The 23,895-nt window shown below is 43.7% G+C and overlaps 1 protein-coding gene across 1 annotated transcript in view; it reads left to right on the forward strand.

Annotated features, from left to right (window-relative positions):
* The window catches only part of ANTXRL (ANTXR like), a 55,773-nt gene that overhangs the window by 18,811 nt on the left and 13,067 nt on the right, over positions 1–23,895 (forward strand). The window contains exons 10-17 of the mRNA XM_035537844.2: positions 2,551–2,649; positions 3,946–4,015; positions 5,448–5,526; positions 9,722–9,817; positions 11,000–11,038; positions 13,609–13,707; positions 15,558–15,725; positions 16,845–16,925. Coding sequence (XP_035393737.1) covers positions 2,551–2,649; positions 3,946–4,015; positions 5,448–5,526; positions 9,722–9,817; positions 11,000–11,038; positions 13,609–13,707; positions 15,558–15,725; positions 16,845–16,925 — 731 coding nt within the window. The remainder of the gene's footprint in view (positions 1–2,550; positions 2,650–3,945; positions 4,016–5,447; positions 5,527–9,721; positions 9,818–10,999; positions 11,039–13,608; positions 13,708–15,557; positions 15,726–16,844; positions 16,926–23,895) is intronic.

The following is a 23,895-nucleotide window of genomic DNA, read 5'->3' on the forward strand; positions in this document are numbered from 1 at the left end:
TGTCTCCTGGAAGGGATCCCCTTGGATTGAACAACTTTTTCATGGTAGTGTGAATCCAGATCCTGAGTTCAGTTCACTGGACAGTCATTTAATAGTTCTTTTCTATATGTAATGTGACTTTTTAACGTTTATTATTTGGACTTCAACAGAGAAAAGTCCTGAGGTGTCTGAAGTAATCTAAAAATTTGAATGCACGTTACATTTAGGTAATCATGAATATAGTTTATTGGTAATATATAGGTAAGAAATAAGATCACATGGTCATTAAATCCTATAGGAAAATATGTATACTGTGCATTTAGAGCTGGGTGAAAATTGGAACATAACAGTTTGTAGAAATGTAAGGTTTGTCCCCCTTCTTTTTTTAGTGAGGAATTTTATTCTTTTTAAAAAAATATATACAATTAAAATCTGCATTTCAAAATTTTGATCAAAAAATACTTATGTTTTTTTGGAAGTGACATATTGTGACATTCTCCAGCAAAGCAGCTTGCTTGTTTATAGCCTTGAAATGTCAATCTATCTGTGCATTTCTTGTGTGCATATTATCTGAGTAAGGAGGGGGGAATCAGTGTCGATTTTATTCAACATTATTACTTATTTCTAGAATCTGGTATGAAAGCACACAGGCTTTGTGTTGCTCGGTGGAAGCCAGTCTTTATTGGGGATTAGAGCAGACTGACCTACTCCTCACAATTATTCTTGCAGCTCACAATTATTCTTGCAGCTCATAATTACCACTGTGCTGATTACTGGTGTTCTCAGCTTCATTTTTGATTTGCCAGAGGTTTAGTAAATTGCTGATGAAACGATTTCCATGTGGTTGCGGCTGAATTACGACAATTCCTACTGGGGCTCTGGCTCTCTGTGACAAAGCTATCCAGTGAGTCCGTTTACAAATTGATCTAGTCGCGTTATGACAGCTATCTGATGCTTAATGCTTTTTGACCCTGCAAATTTGTCATCCCCACTGTGGAGAAACGGAGTTGGGTCCTTTCTCTTCCCTCTGATTTAAAGTGACCAAGACATGCAGCCTGTAAACAGGCTATCAGTGCCGCAGTGGAGGTGCCTCATATCCTGTTTGACAGCATCATTGCTTTGATTATGCTTACGGTACGTGGATGTGATTGAAAGGTTTTGTTGGATGTGGCATCCTACTGGCCACATCAACTTCCAGGTGTGGATGCAAGCCGTCAGCTTCTCATCGGAGTCACAGAAGCGAAGCCGACAGCGCAGCCAGCGCACACCAGCTCCAACCTACCATCTCGCTGCCAGCGCTGCCCAGTTATTTCAGTGCTGACCTTTTTCCCTTTGCTGTCTTGTCAAAAGCTGCAATCTACGAGCTGACAGTAACTAAGGAAGAAAAGGACGCAGCCAGAGCCAGGGCACAAAATTAAATGGAATTAGCCATTTCAACAGACCGTCACCCAGAACATGTTAATGCTCAGGAGCATTTGAAGGGGCAGACTTCTCAACAGCAACAACCAAATCCTGTACCAGCTGTCTGCATTTCCCTGCAAGTCTGGGATTGAAACTCAATTGTCAGCTTGTGTTGATGGGCAGGTTATTCCAAAGTCAGTTCTCACAAGTGACTGTGCAGAACGGCAGTGATGGGAAAAGAAGAGCAGGAGGGGTAACCTGTCCTGACAAGACTAGACCTCTAGATGTAGTTTTTACCTTTTTGTTTTGAAAGTCTTTTTTTTTTTTTTTTGCATTTTTTTAAAACCACTGAAATAGCTCTCAGTGAAGTCTTTGTGGTTGCTGCCTTTTAAGATTTAGTATGGGGGGAGAGGGGGAGGATCTAACTGTAATTATATTACATCAAGCTGCTTTTCTATAAAATCAAGAGACAAAAATAAATTTTAGATGGGTGTCCAGGTATTGTCAGAGTCCTGGGAAGAAGTGTTACCCATGGAGGTTGTTACTAATATTTACTAATAAATACAAATAATAGAACTAATAATAGTTTTAAAACCTTGCTATGGAGAAGTAAGAAACATGCAGCAGATGCTAGCAGGGCTATACACAGGTTCAGTTCTTGTACATGCTGGAAGACTTTCACCAGGGCTTGTGCCAGATACAAACCCTTCCCCTCTGTTTCATGGTGGGGCAAGGAGGGCAGTCCTGTTTGTCCATGTCTTACTGAACAGAGCAGCTGCTGCTGCTTGAGAGCAGAGTGTGATCTGCTGGGAAGAAAAGAGGAAAGCCTGGTGCTTGTGATTACAGAAGGTATCTGCACCCAAAGCTGTGGAGGAACCATGAGATACCATCAGCCAAGTCAGGCTCGCAGTGTTGCTGTGGCATCTTTGAGGCACTGAGGGTCTGTGGGATGCTTGTGGGAGCACCCTCGAGATGAATGTTGCTCTGCAAAGCACCAGTGTCACTATAATACTCTTGGCTATTGCTGCTGAGTACTGAGTGTCAGCGTGGACACTTTGATTCAGACACAGGGTGGAGAACAGCTGTTGTCATGTAGTACTTCAGACCACTGTCGAAGGAAATGCTGTATTTGAGCTATTTCTCATAACTCTTCTGTGCTTTTACTTACAGAATCCTTTCAAGTTGTGGTAAGAGGCAATGGTTTTTATCATGCAAGAAATATCGACCAGGTACTCTGCAGCTTCAAGCTCAACGACAGCCTTACTATCAGTAAGTCTTCAGGCTGAGGGGTTCCAGTTCCCCACTGGCTGTCATCCCATGGGATGCAGCCTGTCTCCCATCTGTATCAGGGGAGCCCTTGCAGTGGATGTCGGGGAGATAGGTGGGGATATGCATCTAGCAGCTTGAAATTCATCCTTTTTCACTCTTACAACCTGTGGGCATTGTGTTGTGAGGGCTTATGCAGGAGATACTGCTGCACAGTGAATTCCAGGCTCGCTGTAATGATTCACGTGGGTGATACAGCCAGCCAGCAAGGACTGGCTATCGGGCTTTAACAGGAAGGAAATAAAATTGCTCCCTATTACCTGGGTCATCTCCAGAAAAAATAAATAATGCTGTCTTGATGCCCTGGTGGTGTGTTCAAGCTATTTGGTCACTGATTCAGAAGATGCTTACCATAAAGCAGGACCCTTCAGCTCTGCTCCATTCCTCTCTGACACAAGTTGCCTGTCTTATCGCAGAGAATGTGTAACGTGGAAACTCCCTGCAATCGCTGTGCTCAACTGGGTCTTTTGTTTGCTGTCTCAGCAGCCAGGCGAAGGACTGAATGGCCAAAAAAGATCGAGTGTCCATTTTCTCAGCAGTCCTCTCTTCTTCGTGAGAAGCAGTGTGTGTCTGGCAGGGTGAAGCATGGCATGGGGAGGGGAGCTTGGCTCCTTCTCTCTATATGCTGCCCTTGTTGGCTGAGCACAGTAGGGGCTTTCATACTCTGTTGCGGCCAGACTGGTGCCTTCCCTAGCAGTGAATTCGCTTAGAGAGGGTGCACATGAATCGCTCCTTCATTTCCCATCCTTGCTGCCTACATAGAGGCTGTGTTAAATAAACTCTGGTGGTCTCACTCCCGTCACACTCACGGATGCCCTTTGCAGGGGATTTGTTTCTTGTGGCTTACCAGGTAGCCAGACTTCTGGCTCTTTCTTCCTTGTTCCTAACCCACTGGCACCTTGATTAGATTTCGCACTGCAAGTGCTAGGGCTGACCTGGAAGTACAAAGGAGAAAAACTGCCCTAATTCCATATGTCCTCCATACTGTGTTTTCCTTGGGTTAGATCTGCAGCAGCTGATGTGATAAGACACTGATCTGTGTTGGCTGTGCCTTTTTCCCCCCCTCAGGCTGGCCCTAAAACACATCACTAACTTACCTGCTTTGGCAGGATAAGGCCAAGGAAATGAGCTGTGTCTTCAGGTGTGCTTGGGATGGGAGAAGCAGGAAAGAACAGCTCTAATAACTGTTGTTGCTTGAGGTTTTTCTCATTTCTGACAGTTATATTAATTCTTTTTCAGATGAAAAGCCAACCCTCGTTCATGATACTTACCTGCTTTGCCCTGCACCAGTGATAGAAGATGCTGGACAGTAAGTATTGCTTTCCAGTAGGTGTCAGGAGAGAGGGGCTTTGGATGAGGATGTCATTATTGAGCCAAGGGCTTGGAATTTTACCTAAAGAGCTAAACTAAGAAGATTAATTTTTGTAATGGGATTAGGGCAATCCTGTGCGTACCAAATACCCTCCTAGCATGAGCAAGCACAGTTCTATTCAATGAAAAAGAAGGCTGGTGATAAAAACTCCCACATAAGCTGTGCCACAAAGCTCTTGGCATCATTGGACCCATGTCACGCACAGTCTCTGGAGATACAGCCACACTGAGTCATTGTAATCATTGATGTCAGGCCTCACTCTGTTTCTGTGGATGCTGGTGGGTGTTAGGATTGACCTTCCCACTGCAGCCTGCCTAGGAAGCTGCAGTCCAGCTAGCTGCAGCTGTTCTGCACCACATCTCCAGAACTTGAGGGCTCTGCATGGAGGGACTGTCTAATAAGACATCTTGGAAGTCTCCCGCCGTGAACCCAGTGCAGCTGGGAGGCTATTGGCCATGAGATGACTTGGAGAAAGCTAGAGTTAATGAGAAGAGCGGGGAGGGAGGATTTCACATGCTGGTGGGGGAGGATTTTTGAGGATGCCTATGTAATTTCTTCTCTGTTCCTGTTGCATTTTTTCCAGACCAAAAGTTTGAGTTCCAAGCAAACTTTTCATTTTGATTGAAAAGGTGCTTGATTTGAATCCCTTTGCTGATGTTGATGTTGCTTCTCATTTTGCCCCTGATCTGCTTTGGTTAGTGTTGGTATTGTTCAGCCATTGTGATCTTGCAGACTTCAGGTAGATGTGGCACAAGACTGTAACTTCTTCCTTGGTGATCTTCTGAGTCCTTGAATACTGTACTGGGGTTTCTCTCCCCTTCCCTATTTTTGGGTAGCTGGGGAAACTTTTTCTCCTTAGACCCTTTCTCTGATATTGGAGAATGCCTAGGGCCAGATTCTGTTTCAATTTCACTGTCATTTCAGTGATTTTTTTTCCTTTGACATCATGCAGGTACTCTGACTTTACTTAGGTGAGCTTTTAAATAGAAAAAAAAGACCGTCTCTTTAAGCTCCAGAAAGATTTAAAATAAAACAAAGTCTTAAGGTTTCCTGTGCTATCTAGGGTAATATTCCAAATGTCTGAGACTGTTACAACTCACTGTCCTAGTGCCCTTTGCCCCAGGTGGGATGGAGGCTCTTAAATAAAGAGCATATGTCCCAACTCAATTAAGCCAACATAAAAAGGATGGCTCCTGGGCAAGCAGAGAGACAGAGTTAGGTAAGCACCTGAAGCCACGATGATGCCTTGACTCAGCAGGGCATGTTATCTATGCATGTTCATCAGCCAATGGCTAAAACACAGCCGGAATAAAGGGAACAATGAGTATAAAGATGACACTAAAAATAAGTGTATCTGTTTGTGCTTTAGGGTGGTTTTCCTACAAGTCAGCATGAACAACGGGCTAACGTTCATCTCCAGCTCTGTCAGCATCACCAGCACACAGTGTGTAAGTAATTGCAATGGGGCTTGACAGAGAAACCATGAGACCTTGGAAAGAGGCGGTGGCTCTTCAGGCAAAGCCTCCTTGACTGAGCATGAGCTCCCTGCAGCTGCTGCATCACAGTTGTTGAGTGAATCCAAGCAATTCCTTGAAAAATAAACAGGCTAATTAAGACTAAATCATTGCTGATGATGGCTAGATCATGGTAGATTTATGGAGTAAACAATTACAACAAAAGGCTCCGAGACTGTTCCTATCCCAGGAGAGAAACGTCCTTATAGATAGGATTTGACTAGAAGGGAATCCATGGAAATGGAAGAAAGAGCATGAAGAAGCAATATGCTATTGAGCATTGGGATCACCTGTGGGATCAGAGGTGAAATGTACAACTTCTGGAACTTTGACATAGAAGGGCCACAGCATGGAAGATCCTCTAAACTTTCATTTTTTAATTTTTTTTGGTGGTTGGAGTTCACTGCATTTGTTGTTAGACCTCCACAATTTACCTCTAGTTCAGGACTTGCCAAGGCATTTTTTTTTTACACTTTTAACAACAGGAGGTAGCTGCTTTTCTCTTGGTGTCACGGGGGATGAGCAGAAAGAGACACCAGCCTCACATCCTGTGGTGAGGTTCCTGATACAAGGCTGCTGCCCAGCTAAAGGAGCACGTCCTGCTGTGGGACAGCAGTGGCTTTGCTACACATATCCTGGCTGATGTCAGGAAGACCATTTTTTTCCCCAGGGGAGGGTAAGGGACCAGCAGCTAGAAGTGATCTTTCAGCAAAATCTGATTTTAGAACTTTAAAAAAAGCTGACTACAAGTAGATAAATGGTTTTCTTCCTTGCTATGGAGTAGAAATAAGCAACAACAATAGCTGGTGCAAGCTAACAACAGTTTACCCTAAAGATTGGGCCTTGTGCTTGCGGACTAAAAGTTTGCCAGAGTACTTGGTACTAAGCATTTGGTATCGAAGCTGGGCTTTATTATTATTATTGTTAGTGTCTAAAGGACTTTTATAGCCTACACTAAATGCTGTCATATTGGTTTGTAATCATTGTTGGCCTTTCTGACAGCTGCAGAGTAGAAAGACAGGAATGGGAACAGCGACTGGAGCTCGCAGACTTGATTTTCTGATGTTTTCAGCAAGGCAGCTGGGAAATTTTACAGCAGATTGCTGGAACAGCCCCGGGTGTCAGGATGCAGAGTCTAGCAGAGATGATTTTGCAGCTTTGCCTCTTATATATATATATATATATATATATAATATATATATCTCTTTTATAAACTTTCCTCCAAATTTTCTACACTAAGGCTTTATATTTCCACACTTTACTCCCTTCTACCCCAGGTACCATGAAGCCTTTTGAGTCCACAGTGAAACACAAGTGTTAACTGGTGCATTTAGTTACCCATATGTAGTTTTTTCTAATAGATGCTGAAGTCTTAGTCCTAGCTGGGGTCCCTTCAGGCCAGAATGTGGTTGGAGGAAGCTTTCCTCTCAGTAGCCATAGGATAAAGAGAGAACTCTAATCTCCAGTCATGTCAATCTCACATTTTTTGCCCAGCTCCTGCAGATTGAACGTGAAGGAGACAAGGGGCCTGATTCTCATCTGGTGCAGGAAAGATCATATCCCAATTGCAGTCCGTAAGCAGGAAGGCTGGTAGTTCGCTTTCCAACTTTGTCCTAACCTCATGCCTTTCTCTCTTACTGTTTTAGAGACTCCCTCCATTTCCTTTCCTCTCCTGCTCCCTTTTCTGTGAGCTGCCGTCAGCTGGCCTGGTCAGCTCTCCTCCCCAGCTGGCGCTTCTGTCCTTTCTGTACAGTAAGTATCTTCTCTTGACTTTACTCCTAAAGCCTCTGTGCAATCCCTGTGCTCATTTCTGTTCAGCTGCATGAAGTCTGCTATTTCCTTTTTCAAAGTCCAGCTTCACTACAATGCTTTGTATATTTGATCACTGAAAGAGGACTCTCTAGCTTCTGTCTGCCAGCAGCTCCCGAGCTGCTGCTGGCAAATGTCTTGGTGATTTATATGAGTACTTAGCATGGGAAAAGCAATGCCTGGGAACAGGATAAGGAGGCAATGTGTGTTTGGAGTAACAGTAGCAGTGGTATGTACGTCTATGTGGCTCATGTGCTGCATTGGTGCCGTTCCTGGATTTGTTGTAAGGAGTGCAGAAACGCCTCTTAAAAGTTATACTTGATTTTAATCACTCTTTTCTCAGTGAACTGGCTGCACTGGGAGTTGATGTCTCCCAAGTGTCCGTTTCCCTGATGTGTTAGTGCTGTTTGGAGCCAAGGGTGGGCCAGAGGGGGACGGCAGCACTGAGCTGCAGCTGGGTAGTGTGTTCCAACAGGATTCCTTTGGGCAGGACAGCTGGCATTCCACCTTGGCTTTTTCCTGCTCCCTGACTTAACAAATGATGTGAGCTATGTAGTGTATCCCAGAACAGGTTGGTTTGTTGTATCTGTGACAAGAAGTTGCAGAGCAGTGAAGGGATGGTGACGCAGTGCTAGAGTTATGGGATACTGGGGCCCATGCCTAAGCGTGGTATGGGAGCTGTGGGTGGGTTAGTCATGTCTTAACATGCCAGTCCTGACAGATCTAGGATTTGGCCTGAGGAAGAGCAGATATCACCCAAGTCAGCCATTCAGGATCTCATCCAGACTTCACAAAACTCATATCAGCCCGTACTTTCTTTTCCACCCTCAGCCTTTTTGCTGTCTGGGGGGAAAACAAATCAACTGGGAACAATGAAGGGAACTCCTCCTGTTGAAAGAAGGGGCTAAGCTTGAGTTTGAGTTGTCTTGTCATGGGAATTCAGCAAATAGTTTTCAGATTTAACAAGGTAAACCTCATGGACCTTAACCTCCATGCATGGGGACTTGCTTTCTTTCCATTTAACCTCCCACATATCCTTGTTTCAAAGCATCTTACAGCTTTTTCTCTAGCCATCTCACGTTTCCTCAGCCTGATTCACAGATCTTTCTTCAAGCTCTTTTTGCTTCCCAGTCCCAGGCTGTCCTTCATTTTGCTACTGGGTTTTTCCTGTTCTCTGGTATCCCTGTTGCTGGTGAATTAAACCTTTTAAGCCCAGTTTACCATTGAAGAGGTTTCTTTTCACAGGTTTGGATCACTAGAGCTAATATTAACCTCATCCTAGAGCCCACTGCAGTCCAAGGAAACTGCATGTCTCACCTTGCCACTGCTCCTCTGCATCAAATGTTTAATTTCCAAAAAACCATGTGCTCTGTATGTTCTGCAGGAGCCAAGCAGCACACTGAAGACCTGCTTTCCTGTAGTCATCAGAGCAATACTCAGTGAGCACATCTTGTCATGAAATGATGGACTGTTTGCACTCAGAGCAAGATTTCCACAGGAAAAGCTAATTTCAAGTTTTAACACTTTTTTTTCTTTTTAAATTCCAGACTCTTTCGAGAAAACTTGACATCTGTTTTGAATGTAGTTCCTTAACTATCTAGCCCCAGACTCCCACCTGCGGAGTGGTAGATAGAATATAAGAAAGAGGAATGGTTAAGCTCACAGCATGTTATTAAAAAGTCAAACCAGTCCCAAGAAGCTTACCAAGAACCAGCAGCATTAATGACTAGTTTGTCTAAGTCCTCGGGCTGGGGTTGTGTGCTGTCTGAGTCAAGAGGCAACAGAGGCAGGCGTGGGAGCTGTTGAGGCTGAGATGATAAGAAGTTTTGTTCTGTTGTATGATGTTGACACGTTAAATTACCTGTGAGCTCCTAGCTCCAATATTACCATTCTTTGCATATCAACGCTGGTATATTCTGCATCTCTAGTGACGGAAGATTACTTGAGTCTGGCCATGTAGTTTGAAATGCCCTTCTGACAGTATTAAGGGACCTGTCAGCACAGATTTGGGAATGGTTTGTGTACAGTTTTAGTTCCCTTGAGTCTACTGAGCTATAGGCATACCGTAAATGTATATATAAATTGCAGATATACATACTACAAACAGGAGGTGCTTCCCTGAAGCATGACTTCAAATACACATTTGTCACGCTAAATCCTGATGAGACTCTAATGGTAACAGTGATGTACTGCACTGCCTAAGTGAGACCTTGTAGTGAGGGAAACCTGGCTCATTTTGCCCAATCTAATAGTGCAAATTCTGGGCTCCAGTCTCATTTTTGGCATACAAAGAACTCAGAAACAATCATCTTTTTTGCAGCTGACTGGAACCATCCTTTTCATTGCTCTGCTGATTCTCTTTCTGCTGCTGGCTCTGGCTCTTCTTTGGTGGTTCTGGCCCCTTTGCTGCACAGTGGTAAGTACAGATTTATTTATTTTTACTTGATTTCCATTTTTTTGGCTTATTTCTAAAACGATCACAATGGTTTGGAGTTCTAGCTTCTTCATGTAGTAGTGGACCAAGTAGCTTGACTCTGCAGTGTTATGGATTCTGTAATGCATTCCATTGCGCATCACAGACAAGATCTAATCTTACCTACAGTCAGATATAGGGTGCAAATGCCCACAGCCCACATTGCTATTCCAAAAATAGACCAGCTGTCTAGATTGCATGCGTTTGGGTGAAGCGATGCCTAGATACCTTGAAAGTTACGTGATGCAATTTCTCTGCACAATTTTTTGAAGCGCCTGTAAATTAGAAGAGCTTTTGCATTATTTGTTAAACATGCAAGTCAGAGTTTCATGTGTGTGGAGCTGAAAGTTATGGGCATTTCACAGGGGCCGGTAAGCACCAGGCAGGGCTGGAAGCCTGGTCTCTTTACGACATGTGGTGGTCCTGGTGCTGCAGCATGAATGTTGCTATGGGTGCGAGTAACGATAGTCTGCTGTTTGTGGTGCTGTGTGCAGTGAGCAATCAGTCATTCCCTTGAGGTTTTTTCACAGGAGTGACAGTTGCAAGGTCAAGTGCAGTGTTTGCAGAAGAGGATAGCAAATGAAATATATAGGAGTAGCCAAATAAACATCACGTGAGAGCTTCAAGAGGCTTCAGTTCCTTTTCCTGCTGTTGCCTGAGCTTGGCCCAAGTTTCTGCAGGGATCAGTGCTTCTGTAAAACAAGCTTTGGCACCTGCCGCAGAAGAGCGTAATGGAACTGATCTACTAATATGTACATAAGCTCTGCTATTAAACACTAGAGCTAGGCTTTTTTTTTTATGCATAGGAACTGCAGATTCTGAATGAATATTTTGCGCTAGCTTGGTAATCACACGACATTTTAATGCAGAACTATGTGGAGCTGTATTATGAGTTACTTAAGAGGGCACTTCACTAATTGAATAGTTCAATCTGATGGGTTTAGCTTCTCATCTGCATTAACGTTCTCTGATGAAAAGCAGAGAGGCTAATAAGAGAATTGAATCTGGGAGAATGGAGCAGAGCAACCCATCTATGACGCAAGCATGAAAGCAGAGAGGGCGTAGCACTGGGATGGATGAGCCCTACTATTAACTTGGATTTCTCCTGTTGTTTATATATTCCAGGTGATCAAGGAGCCACCTCCACCACCACCTCCAGAGCCTGTAAGTATGCTATTTCTGAGCTGTCGCACTGTCTGCAGCCACTGTAGCTTATCGTGCTGCCCAGGAGCGTCAGCCCTGGAGGTGTCTTAATGACACCCTGAGGGCTGAGAGAGGAAGTCTCTTGGATCAGGGCAGTTATTTTTGCCTTCTGGCCTCTTTATATAAGTACAGCAAGACTATTTTCATCCACAGAGGAAATAATTGCATAACTCAGAAGTCCACAGACCCACAGTTCATATTGTATTTTGTTCCTTCTGCTGTGCATCACACAGGTGTGTGTAGGAAAATCTTTGCTTCTCCAGCATCAAAAACATCCCTCCTCCTGCACAGCTGCTGTTCTCAGCAGGAGTTTAGCCCTTTTGGAAGTAAAGAGCAAAGTCTGTCAGCTGAAAGAAGACAGTGAAGGCCGCATTCTTGTGGCTTTACAGGAGAGTGAGCAGGATTCGGCCTCTGGCTGTGGTTCTGCTGCAGCCTGACCCTTGGCAGGACACTTGGCCCTTCTCTATTTAAGTTGTGAGCTGTTGGAGGCTGGGTTGAACTGAGCTGTTTTTGGTACAGTAACACACAAAGGCCCTGACCTCAGCTTAGGTTTCACTCTACTGTTTTGATGGAAGTAATAGCAAGAAATAAAAGCATTTCCAGAGTAAACTCATGGCAGCCTCTATTCCTTTTCTAGGCACAGGCAGTTAAAGGGTGGAATATACTTGCCTAACCCACAAGAGAAGCTTACAGTTTGCTGCTAATTTGCTGTAACTTGGCATGAATATCAGGAGACAACCACAGCTGCTGTTTTGAGGTTGCAAGAGGCCACCATTGCTGTGTCTGTGATCCTGTTGCTTGTCCTGGACAGCAGCACTATGACAATTTAACTTGAGAATATGCACCAAAAATCATGCTTGGTATAGGAGATATTTAGTATAAATTCTATATCAACAGGAAAAGCATAAGCCATAATTAACTGTCCTGTAACTGTCAGGCTTTCCAGTAATAAGGGTTGTTAGACACACAGAATTTAAATCAGTGTTAGATCCCATGGAAGAGGCAGCGTTTCTTATATAGCCCTCAAGTTCCCAATGAAGTGAAACAAATTAAAACTGCTAATGCAGTTCACTGGTTACCGTCTTTAATGTGGCACAAAATGGGTTTGTGTATTATACTCTTCCAAAACAACATCAAAACATGCACGCAATAACTGCCTTGTGTATTTCTGTGACTTGAGGGGGACACCCCCAAATCCCTTACCAGTAATGGAAATGTCTTGCCTGGCCATACTGAAGAATTTGTTGGAAGAACTGACCTGTGAACTATAGCTGAGAGTTCAAATGTCACTGAATGGAAATAGCTTTCTCCAAGGCATAACCTAAGAGTTAAATATGAATAAACAAAAATGAAGACATGCTTTTAAAAAGAAATTATTGGCTTTTGGAGTCTCAATTCCTTTCACATTAAAATAGAAACATGTCAGGCCACTTCAAGAGAATGTCACCTAGTAATCTAGCAACAAATTGTGTCTTTCTCTAGTATTTGGATTTCACTTTATTTTATTTTTTTAATTATTATTTAAATAAAAATTCCAGTGTTTCTAGAACCATACTTGTACTGATGAAAATTGAGTGCTATGCATGGCCAGTCCAACAGCAGCATTCACTTCTATATATCAGCATTAAGTGTGGTTATTTTTTTTTTAATTTTTGAGGAACAAAAATAGTGTTGTAAGAGGCTTGCTGGGCCCCTCCCTCAATTATATGTGTTCTTGGGACTGCCAGGGAAAGTGTTATGGTGTGACTTTCAGCCACTTTGATTCCAGTGTAATGACAGGGAGACTGAGAAATCCCAGTGACTTCTACAGCTCAAGATGATAGAGCTAGGGATGTGTTCCCAGGGTTGTTGAACCAGAAATATTTGCCAGCTTTCAGTTAAGCAAGAACAGAATGGTGAACCTGAAGTAAAACCCTGATTCAGAATCTCCCACGTTCCAGAAGAAGAAAATCTGCAGTCCTTAGAAATGCAGGTCAAAAACTCTGGATCTGAGCTTCCTGAAAACTTGGAGGTGCTCCAGTCTCAGTCCCAGCTCCAAACTGTACAGCTTGAGCCAGACTCTGCAAAGAATCAAGTAGCGTAGAACAACTGGTTACAGCTGCCATGAGAAAAGGGCCTGATGCACATGTTAGAAATCTCACAGTAGTAGCTTTTTCCCTGTTAGGTGACATTAAGTTCTAAAAGCACAATTAATAAATGATTTCTTTGGGTTAGCTGATTGTGGCATTTTCTGCACAGCGTAGTGGCAAGCCAGTATAATGTACAATTCATCTGCACTTTGCTGTCCCTTAAAAGTCAGTTGTGATTTTGAAGCTCAATGCATATTTGACTAAATAAAAGCTGCTTGAAGAGGAGAGAGGAATAGGCAGTTCTCAGATAAAATTGCAGCTGCAGAGACAAGACACTCTTGTTTTTTGTCAGCAAGTAAGTGTAACACACAAAGCCAGATATCCAACGATTGGACCATAGGATGTTCATTTGTTTCCCGTTTACGTGAGAACAACAGTAACATCTCCCCGTCTTTCCCACAGGAATCAGATGATGAAGATGGATTGCCAAAGAAAAAGTGGCCAACCGTGGATGCATCTTATTACGGAGGCCGAGGTGTTGGTGGAATTAAGAGGATGGAGGTATTTGGGTTTTTCTTTGCTGTTGTGAAAATCAGTGCAAATGTGGTTAACTTTAATAATGTGCTTGTGTTTAAAAACAAAACCCACACCTACTTCATTGGAGTAGAGGCTGAGATTTGATTAAGGCTTGTCCACCTGATTGCACCTGACATCCAAGTATCAGACATCAATCTGGCACATTTGCATGAGTAATTAATTGAATCTAGCATTATGAGCAGGAGAAAATTTGCAGGTTAAGAAATGGGACAAGCACCAAAAGAAGTTCTGAGTTACTGAATCTAACTCTTCAGTCAATGCAGTTGGCTCCAGTTCTCTTGTCGACTGCAGAGTTATGCTGGTTTTGAATCACAGAATTGCTCAGGTTGGAAGGGACCTCTAGACATCATTTAGTCTAACCCCCAGCTGGAGCAGGGTCACCTAGAACACGTTGCACAGGATTGCATTCAGCCATGTTTTGAATATCTCCAGAGAAGGAGACTCCATAATCCCTGATCCAGTGCTCTGTTACCCTAACAGTAAAGAAGCTCGTCTTATCCTCAAATACTGCTTTTTTCCTCAAATATGTTGTCTACACTGTTCCTGGCTGGAAGCAGTTGGTTTGGGGAATTATAAATAGTGATTTTTTTTTCAGTTGAGCATTAACAAAATGAGCATGCACAAAAACTTGTCAGGGAAAAATTTCACTCTTGATTCTGAGTTGAAATTGTCCTATAAATCAAATCTTGCCCTAGGATTCATGCACAAGTCAGTCTTCGCGTGTAAAGTGAGGTGAAGCATTACTGTGAAAGAAACATGTCTTGTGCTATCCTATGATACATACGTTCTGGGGAGCCATTTGATAATGGTGTGATCAGCTACTAACTCCTGTAAATCACCATAATGTTAGTGAAATCAATTTAATATTTCTAACCAAGAGAACTAGTTAAGGGAGTTATCACTCACTCATATCTGCTGAGGCCCTAATTATGACTTTTAGTGATGCCACACCAGAAACTCCTACCTCATCTAGTAGGTAGCTGAGGGAGGTGGGCTAATGTAAGCCAGCTGAGGTTCTGGACCAAACTAGGGCTGATGGAATGAAAGCAGTGGCTTCTCAGCAAGTCCCTGAAAGTCTGCAGTAAAAGTAATGCATCTTAATATCCTTAACAACTTTGTTCAGAATTACTATCCTTGAGGCTGAGTAGCCCCCATGGATCCCATGTTGCCCTTGAATGTGGGATAACATTTCTATTTGAGCCAGACTACAAAAGCAGAATTTCAGGTTGAGATAAGTAGTGTATAGAGTGAGGGAGGTACTAAGTGAGGATAAAGTTACTGTCCCCTTTTGTGGCTGTGCATTTAGAAAAGATGTTTTTAGTAGGAGCTACACACAAGTCTGAGAGCTGCTGCTCTTAAGAAGGCATTCTAGTCCTTCTCCCTGACCCTTTTTTCATTTTTGAACTAATCAGCATAAGGCTATTTATAAAGACTGCCTTTCTTCAGCTAGTGCTGCTGCCTGCTTTTTGGGTGAGTCAATGGGAAGCAAATTACACCTGTGTCCTAGCAGAGCAGGGCTTTGTATTTCACTTCAAAATAAGTTAATCTGCCCTGGATGTTGCAACTTCCCACAACACCTTTTGTTGCCAGAAGGTGCAAATGCTGGTAGTTCAGACTGCTTTCACGAGAAAATATTTGACTCTTAAATGCGTATCTCTGATTACAGTGACAATTGGGTGCCTACATGAATCTGGCTTTGTGTCTGGAGGTATTTGGATTACCTGATGGAACTAGATTAGTATCTGCAAAAAGCACCTGCTTAGGGGAGGGACCATGGAAATGTCTGTACTTAAAATGTGCTCTACTGGCTTTAGGTGCGGTGGGGAGACAAAGGATCAACAGAGGAAGGAGCAAAACTGGAGAAACCCAAAAATGCTATTATTAAGCTGCCAGAGCAGGAGTATGAGCCATGGGAACCCAAGCCAAAAAAGCCCCACGTTAGAAAACCGCCTTCTCAGCGGAAGTGGTACACTCCAATCAAGGTAACAAGACTGTCCCTGGGTTTGACAAAGTCTTATGTCCTACATGCTACTACGTCCTGCCTCCATAGTGCAACCTTTCTTATGGTGGAGCTGGGAGAGGTTATATATAGAAAAGTGGCTGGTATTCCTCAACTTTGCCTACTTCTTGGAACATGTGTTGGCCCAGGCCCTGTGTCGCCACAGTTTTGGTGGCAGGGTGGGGAAGAATGGAGTGTGTTGTAGGGCAGGAGCAGAAATCTTCCTGCTCTTGTCTCAACCCTTTTTGGTACTTTTGCACAGACTGGGTTGCAGCAGCAGATATCCCAGCTCTTCTGGGAAAGGTCTCAGCTGTATGCTGATTTAAAGCAGCATACAAGGAGGATCAGCTGGAGCACCCTGTCCTTGCTTCAGCTGCAATGTGGCTAAGGCCTGGGGTTGGGATTCAGCTCTGTTCCCTTCTAGTTCAGCCACAAGATGTAGTGTTTGATTTTGGGTAAGTCACTCAGTCTCTCTGTGCTTTTTCATCCTCATTTCTCCTGTGTCATTATAGTATCTGATGTCTCCCCCTCCCTAATGTATGTATCCTCACACAACCCCAGAGCTGTTATCTCAGCTTACAGCTAAGGAAGCTGGAGGGCTCGTGCTGATGGAGGCAGGAATGTACTGCACTCATCCCAGAAACCCATGGCCGAGTCCCAAACCAGTGCTTTGTGGGTGCAGGAATGAGGTCCCCACTCCCTATCCTGCCATGGGTGGTTCACAGATGGGTTTAACAGTGCTTGAATTTATTGGCTGGAAAGTACCTGTGAATTTTAATGCCTGCCTGGGTCTTGTGGCTGTTTATCCAGTACAGAACACTTTCATTGTTCTGCCTGTTGTTAATATAACTCCATAAAGAGGTACAGTTAGGTGCTGTTCACATTAGCTAGTCATCTTCAGTGAGTTTTGAGCAGGGTGAGTTTGGCCCACTGTGTATAAGGCATGTGTTACCACATCAAGGTCTCTGTTCTGGCTCTCCAGCATGCAGAGGACCAGCTTTCATACAGTTTGATACAGAAAGGCTGCATCAGCTCAGCTGTAGTTTAATTTCATGATGTTATCCCAAACTTTCTTGGTCATCTCACACGATTTTTATTTCAGGGCAAACTTGATGCACTATGGGCTTTGGTTCGACGTGGCTATGATCAAGTCTCTCTTATGAGACCACAGCCAGGGGATAAGGTAAGGTGTCACAAACAAATTGTCATTCCATTTCCTTGTTAGCAGCAACAGTGTGCTGTCCCTCTCCCTGCTTTTTTTTTGTGTGTGTGTGTGAGCTTGTCTTTTTATGTTAGCCCAAGGCTAAAAATTTGTAATGAACCAGAGATTTCAAAATGAGCTAAAATGTTTGCAGTGGCATCTGTTTAAAAGTATTGCCCCAAAAGGTCAAAAGCGATGTCTCCACTGTTATGGTTTGGGCAGACTGAGGTGGAAGCTGACCAGCTTTGGTAGCATCTTTCTCTTTTTCATTAATGTAAATTCTTAGCCTTGCTTTCCGGCGCACACCTTTTGGAGTCAAAGGAAAGGTTCTCTGGTGGACTGCTAGTTTTGTAAAACTACTACTGCATATTAAATTCAACATCATTTTTCTGAAGTTCGGTAGGAAGGATAACAGCTTTTCAGATTTGATAATAAAATTAAGTGATTGCTAACGAGAGAAACTATGAACAGTGCAGATGATGAAGAAAAAAACTCTAGCAAAGTTAATGGAGAAAAAAATTTCCTTAGAACTCTGTGCAAAGATGCATCTCTTCCTCGTATCTTGTATGGAGGCACAGGATATCTCCTGTCTTCATAAAGTCAAATGCAGGTCAGGAATAGATTCTTCCTGGGAGGAAGCAGGGAGTTTGTGCCTCTGAGTCACACAGCTGTCTGCTTGCTGCTCCAGGGTCACTTGTGATACCAGGAGCTCTCTGCTTCCCCATGAGAGCCTGGCAAGTTACGGTTGTCTATTGTGGTATCCTGGAGGAAAAACTCCATAATAGTTGAGTGCTGCTGCTTTGCTTCTTTTTGCCTTCAGACTTGTCCTTCCGCAGTGGAGCTTTGAAACACAAGGATCAAGCAAAGATGATGGTGTCTTTCTTCTCTCCCCCATGGCTATTCTGTACCCAGAATATACATATTTCATCACCTTTGCTTTCGGGTGAAAGGGTTATAGAGCTACAGCAGTGGGGGCCATCAGGTGCTCTCCTGGGGTAGTTGTGGTGCAGGGGGCCTTGTGCTGGGCTTGTCTGTCTCGGTGATTTTCATGCCTGAAAACAGACTTAAAATTAGCCCTACTTTCCATCAGCTAGGACAAATAAGTTGCAACCCTCTGGCTTTTGGCAAAATATCATTATGGCTTTTTTCTAGTTATTAAGATCTGGTATTTAAACTTCACTGTCTTCAATTTTTCTTTGGGTGTGTGAGGGCACTAAGAGAACAAACGCAGTATCCCATGCTACTTTGTAAGATGGCCTTTTAACTTGTTTTACCAAGCTGCATTTTCAAGGCAGCTGTGCTTGAGACACCTTATTTACTTTTTGAGCACGATCTAGAGCTTGTGAATAGGCTCTTTAGGCCCAGCTGTATTTTGATAGCGCTAACATTGTATACCACGAATCTATCCTCTGCCTTTTACTCGCTTGGCTGGTACGTTTCTATGGGTGCAGAGCACAACAGAGCCTCTGTTAGCCTGTGTGGCTGAGAAACATGCAGGGGCTGGCTCAGAACAGGGATGCTCAGTTACTTGCCTTCCAGCTCTGCTGCGGGGAGGACAAGGGACTCAAAAGAGGCTATGTAAAGCAGAGCAAGCTGAAGGATTATTGTGTCAGGGCGAACATTAGATAATCAAACGTACATCTGGGAAATAGGGTGGAAAGAATCCTATTGAGCCAGATTTGGTGGAAGAATAGGATAATTTCTGTTCCCTGGTCTGTGAAATTAACTAAAGCTGAAGAATATTGAATGGGAAACAAGAAAATAACTGGGCATCATTCTACTGTATAAATAAAGAGCATCACAGGCCTGTGTTTCATGGAGAAATCTAGCACAGAGAAGAGCAAGGCTATGGATTGTTCAGTGGTCTTTTCCAATTCTTTTTGACTTTACATTTTTGTGAGGAGGGATTGCATAACTATACATGCATACGCATGTGTGCATCCATACATCCCGGCTAAAGGATAGGTGGGGAAGTCATGTAAGTGTGGTGACTGACCTGGCAGTGTAGGGAGCCTGGAACTCTGGCTGTAGGGAGCTGGAGGAGCTGGGCTGCCCCAAGAGCCCAGGCAGGGATGGGGTCACTCCTGCCCAGATGTGCTGATGGAGGTCAACAGGCTTTGGTTTTGGTTTACTGCTGGTACTTACGGAAGCACAGCCTGGCGTGCCTGGCAGTGCGGTGTTCTTCCTTGTTCATCCCAAGGCTGTTACCCCTCTCTTCTACCAGTGATTTGGGGCTTACAGCACCAGTGGTCACTGCCTTGCTCCACTCTTGTGGCCCAACAGAGGGGTTGACAGCTCTGAGGTGGTCTGGCCAGCTATCTGTGGCTTGGGATACTTGCTCAAGTTGCCCCTTTTACCTTGAGGGCTTCTCCCATCACTCTGTAGTGATGTCCTTCTGTATCAAGGCATATGTTTGCCATACCCATTGGTGGCGCCCTCCAACTGAAAAGTGCAGGATCAGGTCTGAGTCATACAGTGTGGGCAGATATAAAAGCTCTTCAGTCTTCTAGGAATGCATTTAGGAATCTCCTGCTACTGAATGAGGGCATGGTTGGTTCCTTTATACATGCTCTTTAAAGCAGTGCCAGCTTGGGATGCCCCCAGGCAATGGCAGGTGGTGATGGTTTCTCATTTGATTTTTTTATTCTTTTTTCCACATATAATATTTGTTTTCCTTGACAAAAGGAGACCCTGGTTGCCAATGAGGAATTTACTTACAGAACTGGAATGTGGCCCTGCAGTAGCCTTGGTGCCAACAGCACTGGTGGGACCAGCAGGACCAACTGTGTTGACTGCTTCTCCTCTGCTTCCCCTGTGAAATTCAGGAGTTTGTGATCTTGCCAGCAGGCTGCTATAAAGATTACGGTTTGGGAAATGGGCATGCATGAATATCTCAAAGTATTTAATAGAAGCCCCAGCAGCTGGAGGGGCAGGGGCAGGGTTAGTCAGGCAGGTTCTCAGTACTCTGTGTAAAAGGGAGCTTTCGAGCTGCTCTTCTTTAGCCTCCTGGATCGAAAGTGGGTGTGTTAACAATGCCATCAAATACACATTAACAGCTCCGATATGTGCAGAGAGGAAGGTGAAATGCTTCTTTCAAATGGCCTTTTTAGCTGCTGCTTTCAGCAAATCCATTCCATTTTGCATTTCAGCACATACTGTCACAGGAAATTCTCAGCAGCTTGGTTTACCAAAAACCTCAGCTAAAAAAAAATGTCGTCCCCCCTCCTCTCCTGCAGAATAGCTCTTGTTTACTTAAAGCTTTAGAAAGTGATCTTACTTTTGTCACTGAAAATTACCTGCAGCAGCGAAAGAGAGAGTGTAGACTGGATTTTGCTGTCACTGTTACCCTTGTAAACCCATGGGACTTTACTCAGAAAAAGGTAATGCTTTACTAGTCTAACCTTTGGTTAGCATGTGCAAAATCTGTTTTGGGGAAAGGGACTAGAAGCAGACTGTGGTACAAAAATTGGAATTTTTTTCCTATTTATTCCCCCAAAACTGATGGTAAAAAGGCTGTGCTGCATCCAAAAAATTAACAAAATATGAGTGGATGCTCATGCTGGAAGCCAGGACTTCTGTCCTTTCAAGTTCTACACAGATTCACTGCACGACTTGGAGTAAGTTGTGGCAACAGGGATTTTAAACACAAGCCTTTTGAAATGAGGAGATGGGGTTCCTTATTCTGCGTGTCCCTTTCAAAGCAATCACTCTTAAGCTGGTGGGTTTGTTAATGCTCAGAACATCTGAATACTGTCAAATTTTGAGTGATTCTTAGTAATGCTGACAATGGCATCTAAGTGCCTTAGTTTTCCCAACTGCAAAATCTTGAATGCAATGTTTACCTTCCTTACAGCTGTGAGGTTTAATTAAGTCCTGACAGGCACTTGGGACTCCTCAGACGAAAGGTGGGACACCAAGCCTATGGGTTATTAATGACTTGTCATTATTTTCTGGCTGCTACCCACAGGTGGTCAGTGGTTTGAAAGCAGCCCATGGGGATGGCAGCACCTGCCTGTCACTCCACACTAGATGCCCACTTACCAGTACTAGTTGGAGCTCACACTGATTACTGCTTTTCAAGTGCGAGTAATGGCCTTTAATAGGTTTCTCTGCAGCTCAGAGCTGTGTAGTAATTGCCCAAGTAGCAATTGGCAGATCTATGGGGGTGCTGGAAAAGCAGCACTGTTCTCCTTCAGACTATGCATCAGAGGCTGCTGCCTGATTTAAGGGTTTTTCTCCATTTCCTTAACCCTTCCGGAGCCAATTATCTTCATAAGCTGCTGAAGAATTCAAGAGACTGGGACATTGCCTGCCACAGTAGGGTGATCTTCCTTTGTCACCTTTGATGAAAGTAAGACACATGTAGCCCCTGTGTGACTTCTATTTTTCTTTTGGCAAAGGAGACCAGTATTTGTAAGCTTAATTCCCGCTATAACAGGCATGGTATGGGGGAGGAAAGCTCCCTGGTGCAGTGTCTGTGTCCTGATGCATGGTTCCCAGGATATGCTGAGCACTGCAGCTGGAAACATAATCAGTGACTAATGAGTTTCCTGTCCTGTAAGAAGCCCACATACTGGCATTACCTCTCACTTGTGCCAGGATCACGTTACTTCTGTCATGGAAGAAGGGTTTACAAATGGTCTTTTTGGTGGATGCTGCCTGCCTGCCCCCGTGCAGAACAGTGGTGTGTGCAGGGCTTTGGGAGCCAGAGGCATGCTCTGTAGCAACCAGTGAAAGAGGCTCTTCTGAAGGATGGGTGCAGATCCTGGGGCTGGTGCTACTCAGCATGGGCTGCACAGCAGAACGAAGAAGGATTGGTGTTGTGGTTAAGACACTGAGCTGTGTCTTCAGATACCCTGGCTGTACCCGATGTAAGTCGCTTCATGTCTGTTGTACTGCAGTTCCCCAGCAATAAATGAGATTAAGTTCTAGGACAGTGAGACTGCTCCTGTCAGCTTTTTGAACATTCCAGAGATGGGCTCTGTTAGGTAGACAGGGTGGTGATATTCTGTTACTCTTAGAGCATGTGTAAGAGTTTGATACTTTGATTTTTATGGCAAAGGAACAGGTTCATCAGATCCGATTCTCAGTGTTTATAGGGAGCGTGACCCTGGGATAAGAACCACTGGCTTAGTTCCTTGCTAACTGTGACCTTGATGTGTCTGTCTTTGGATGTCATTATCATGATTTTCTAGGCAGAACTGCATTGCTGCTCTAATGAGACTTGTAGAGACTTCTAGAAGACTTCTAGAGACTAATAGAACATGTCTGAGCTGTACAGGCCTGTCTTGGATTCAGTTGAGTATTCTTGGGTTTAAGAGGAGCGCCCTTTGATCAGTGTTGAACCCCATGTTGCCTTCTTTGGCACTGCTGGGAAATGCATCCCTCATTGTCTTCTGAGTTGGGTAATAGTCCAGAACTTAACCTAACCAGCCGTTCTTAGCTCTCTGCTTACGTATTCCTGGTAGTTGTGCAGGAATCTGATTCCTCGTGTGGAGAATGAGTAATGCCATGACCATCCTTTAAAGATGCTTGAGTTCTAGAAATAAAATGTGCTCTGTGATATATTAATACTGTTATTCATACTAAGTTTATTATACAACAGATTAACTAAAGATGAAAAGGTATTGCGTCATTTCTGTCTACAGAGGAGCTGTAATTCTGGATGCCTCTGTTCTTGTATAATCTATTGTGGTTCGTGTTGTGGTACCAGAGGACTACCCAAAATCACTGTCTGCTATTGTATGTGGGTGGCACAAAGATACTATGTGACCTGAGAGCTTATGAGCTATATCTGTTAAGTCACTTAATCTTGCTTTGAACATAAATATCAGGTAAATATTAAAATCCTCCAGACTTCTATGGCAGCTTTAGTCTCAGATAGGAAACTGAGTGTTGTGCATTTGCAGCAAAAACTTTGGTAGTTTCTGCAGCATTTTAAGATCTTTCTGCCTTTTTTTTCCCACATGAAATATTCCTTCTCTGCTTTTTGGGTTATTTCTAGGGAATATAATTATGTAAGTAGAAACCTCAGACTTCACTGGCTGATAACTTTCAGGAGTGGGATTTATAGAAATTTTGAAGTGAAGCTCACAAAAAGTAGTTTCCCTTCTTGCAATGCTAAGGACTAGGCACTCTGAGTGCTGGGTTTCCTTAGAGATTTGAGGAAAAATGGAAGTGTACCTGTGTTTTATGTTGTATGTGCTTTTTTTTCCTGCTTCTGGGGAGACAGGTCACACTACTGTGGTAAGCTGGGACCAGGGTATATAGCAGAATATGTATGAGAGATGGTGATGAGTTGCTTGTGGAAGAGAGCTGCTTCAAAGTGCAGAACTGGTACTCAATAGACTGGTCATGCTCTGTAGGGGAAGTGTGACAATGACATTTTTTCATAGGGTGTTAGGTCTCTATAGCGCACTGGAAATAGGAAGGAAAGTTCCATGTCGGGACTTCAGAATCTGAAATGCTTCACTGGTGTGTTCATTCCTAGAAATAAGGTGGCTTTGTCCCAAAGAGCTCTTCTATCCAAGTTAACGTAGGAGCTTTGAGGCGAGTAGAGGATTTCTGTGCTTTCAAATTATGGTAGTACTGATAATGAATTGTAGTAGTCTCATCCCAGGAGGGGAAAGTCTTTGTGAGATGAGCACAGAGGTAACGTGGGAATTGCAGTTTTACCATCTGCTTGTCCTAAACAGCAGCAGAGTCTCTTAAGGGCCAGTTACTCAGAGAGGGCTTGGGCATGCTTGTATTTGTTTCCACATTTTAAACGAAGAGCCAGTTCATTTGCACAGTGGGCCAAAGTTTTAAGTTTTTGGCTAAGCCAAGGAAAATTAATAGCCATTTTCACTAGAAAGCTCTTGGTCTCCAATGTTATCCTATATACTAGGTACATAAAGAGCCTAGTGCTCTTCCTCTGTGTGCATCACAATCTCCATCTTGCTCCTGCAGAGAC

Source organism: Cygnus atratus, chromosome 7, assembly GCF_013377495.2.
Source record: "Cygnus atratus isolate AKBS03 ecotype Queensland, Australia chromosome 7, CAtr_DNAZoo_HiC_assembly, whole genome shotgun sequence".
NCBI classification, from domain to species: domain Eukaryota; kingdom Metazoa; phylum Chordata; class Aves; order Anseriformes; family Anatidae; genus Cygnus; species Cygnus atratus.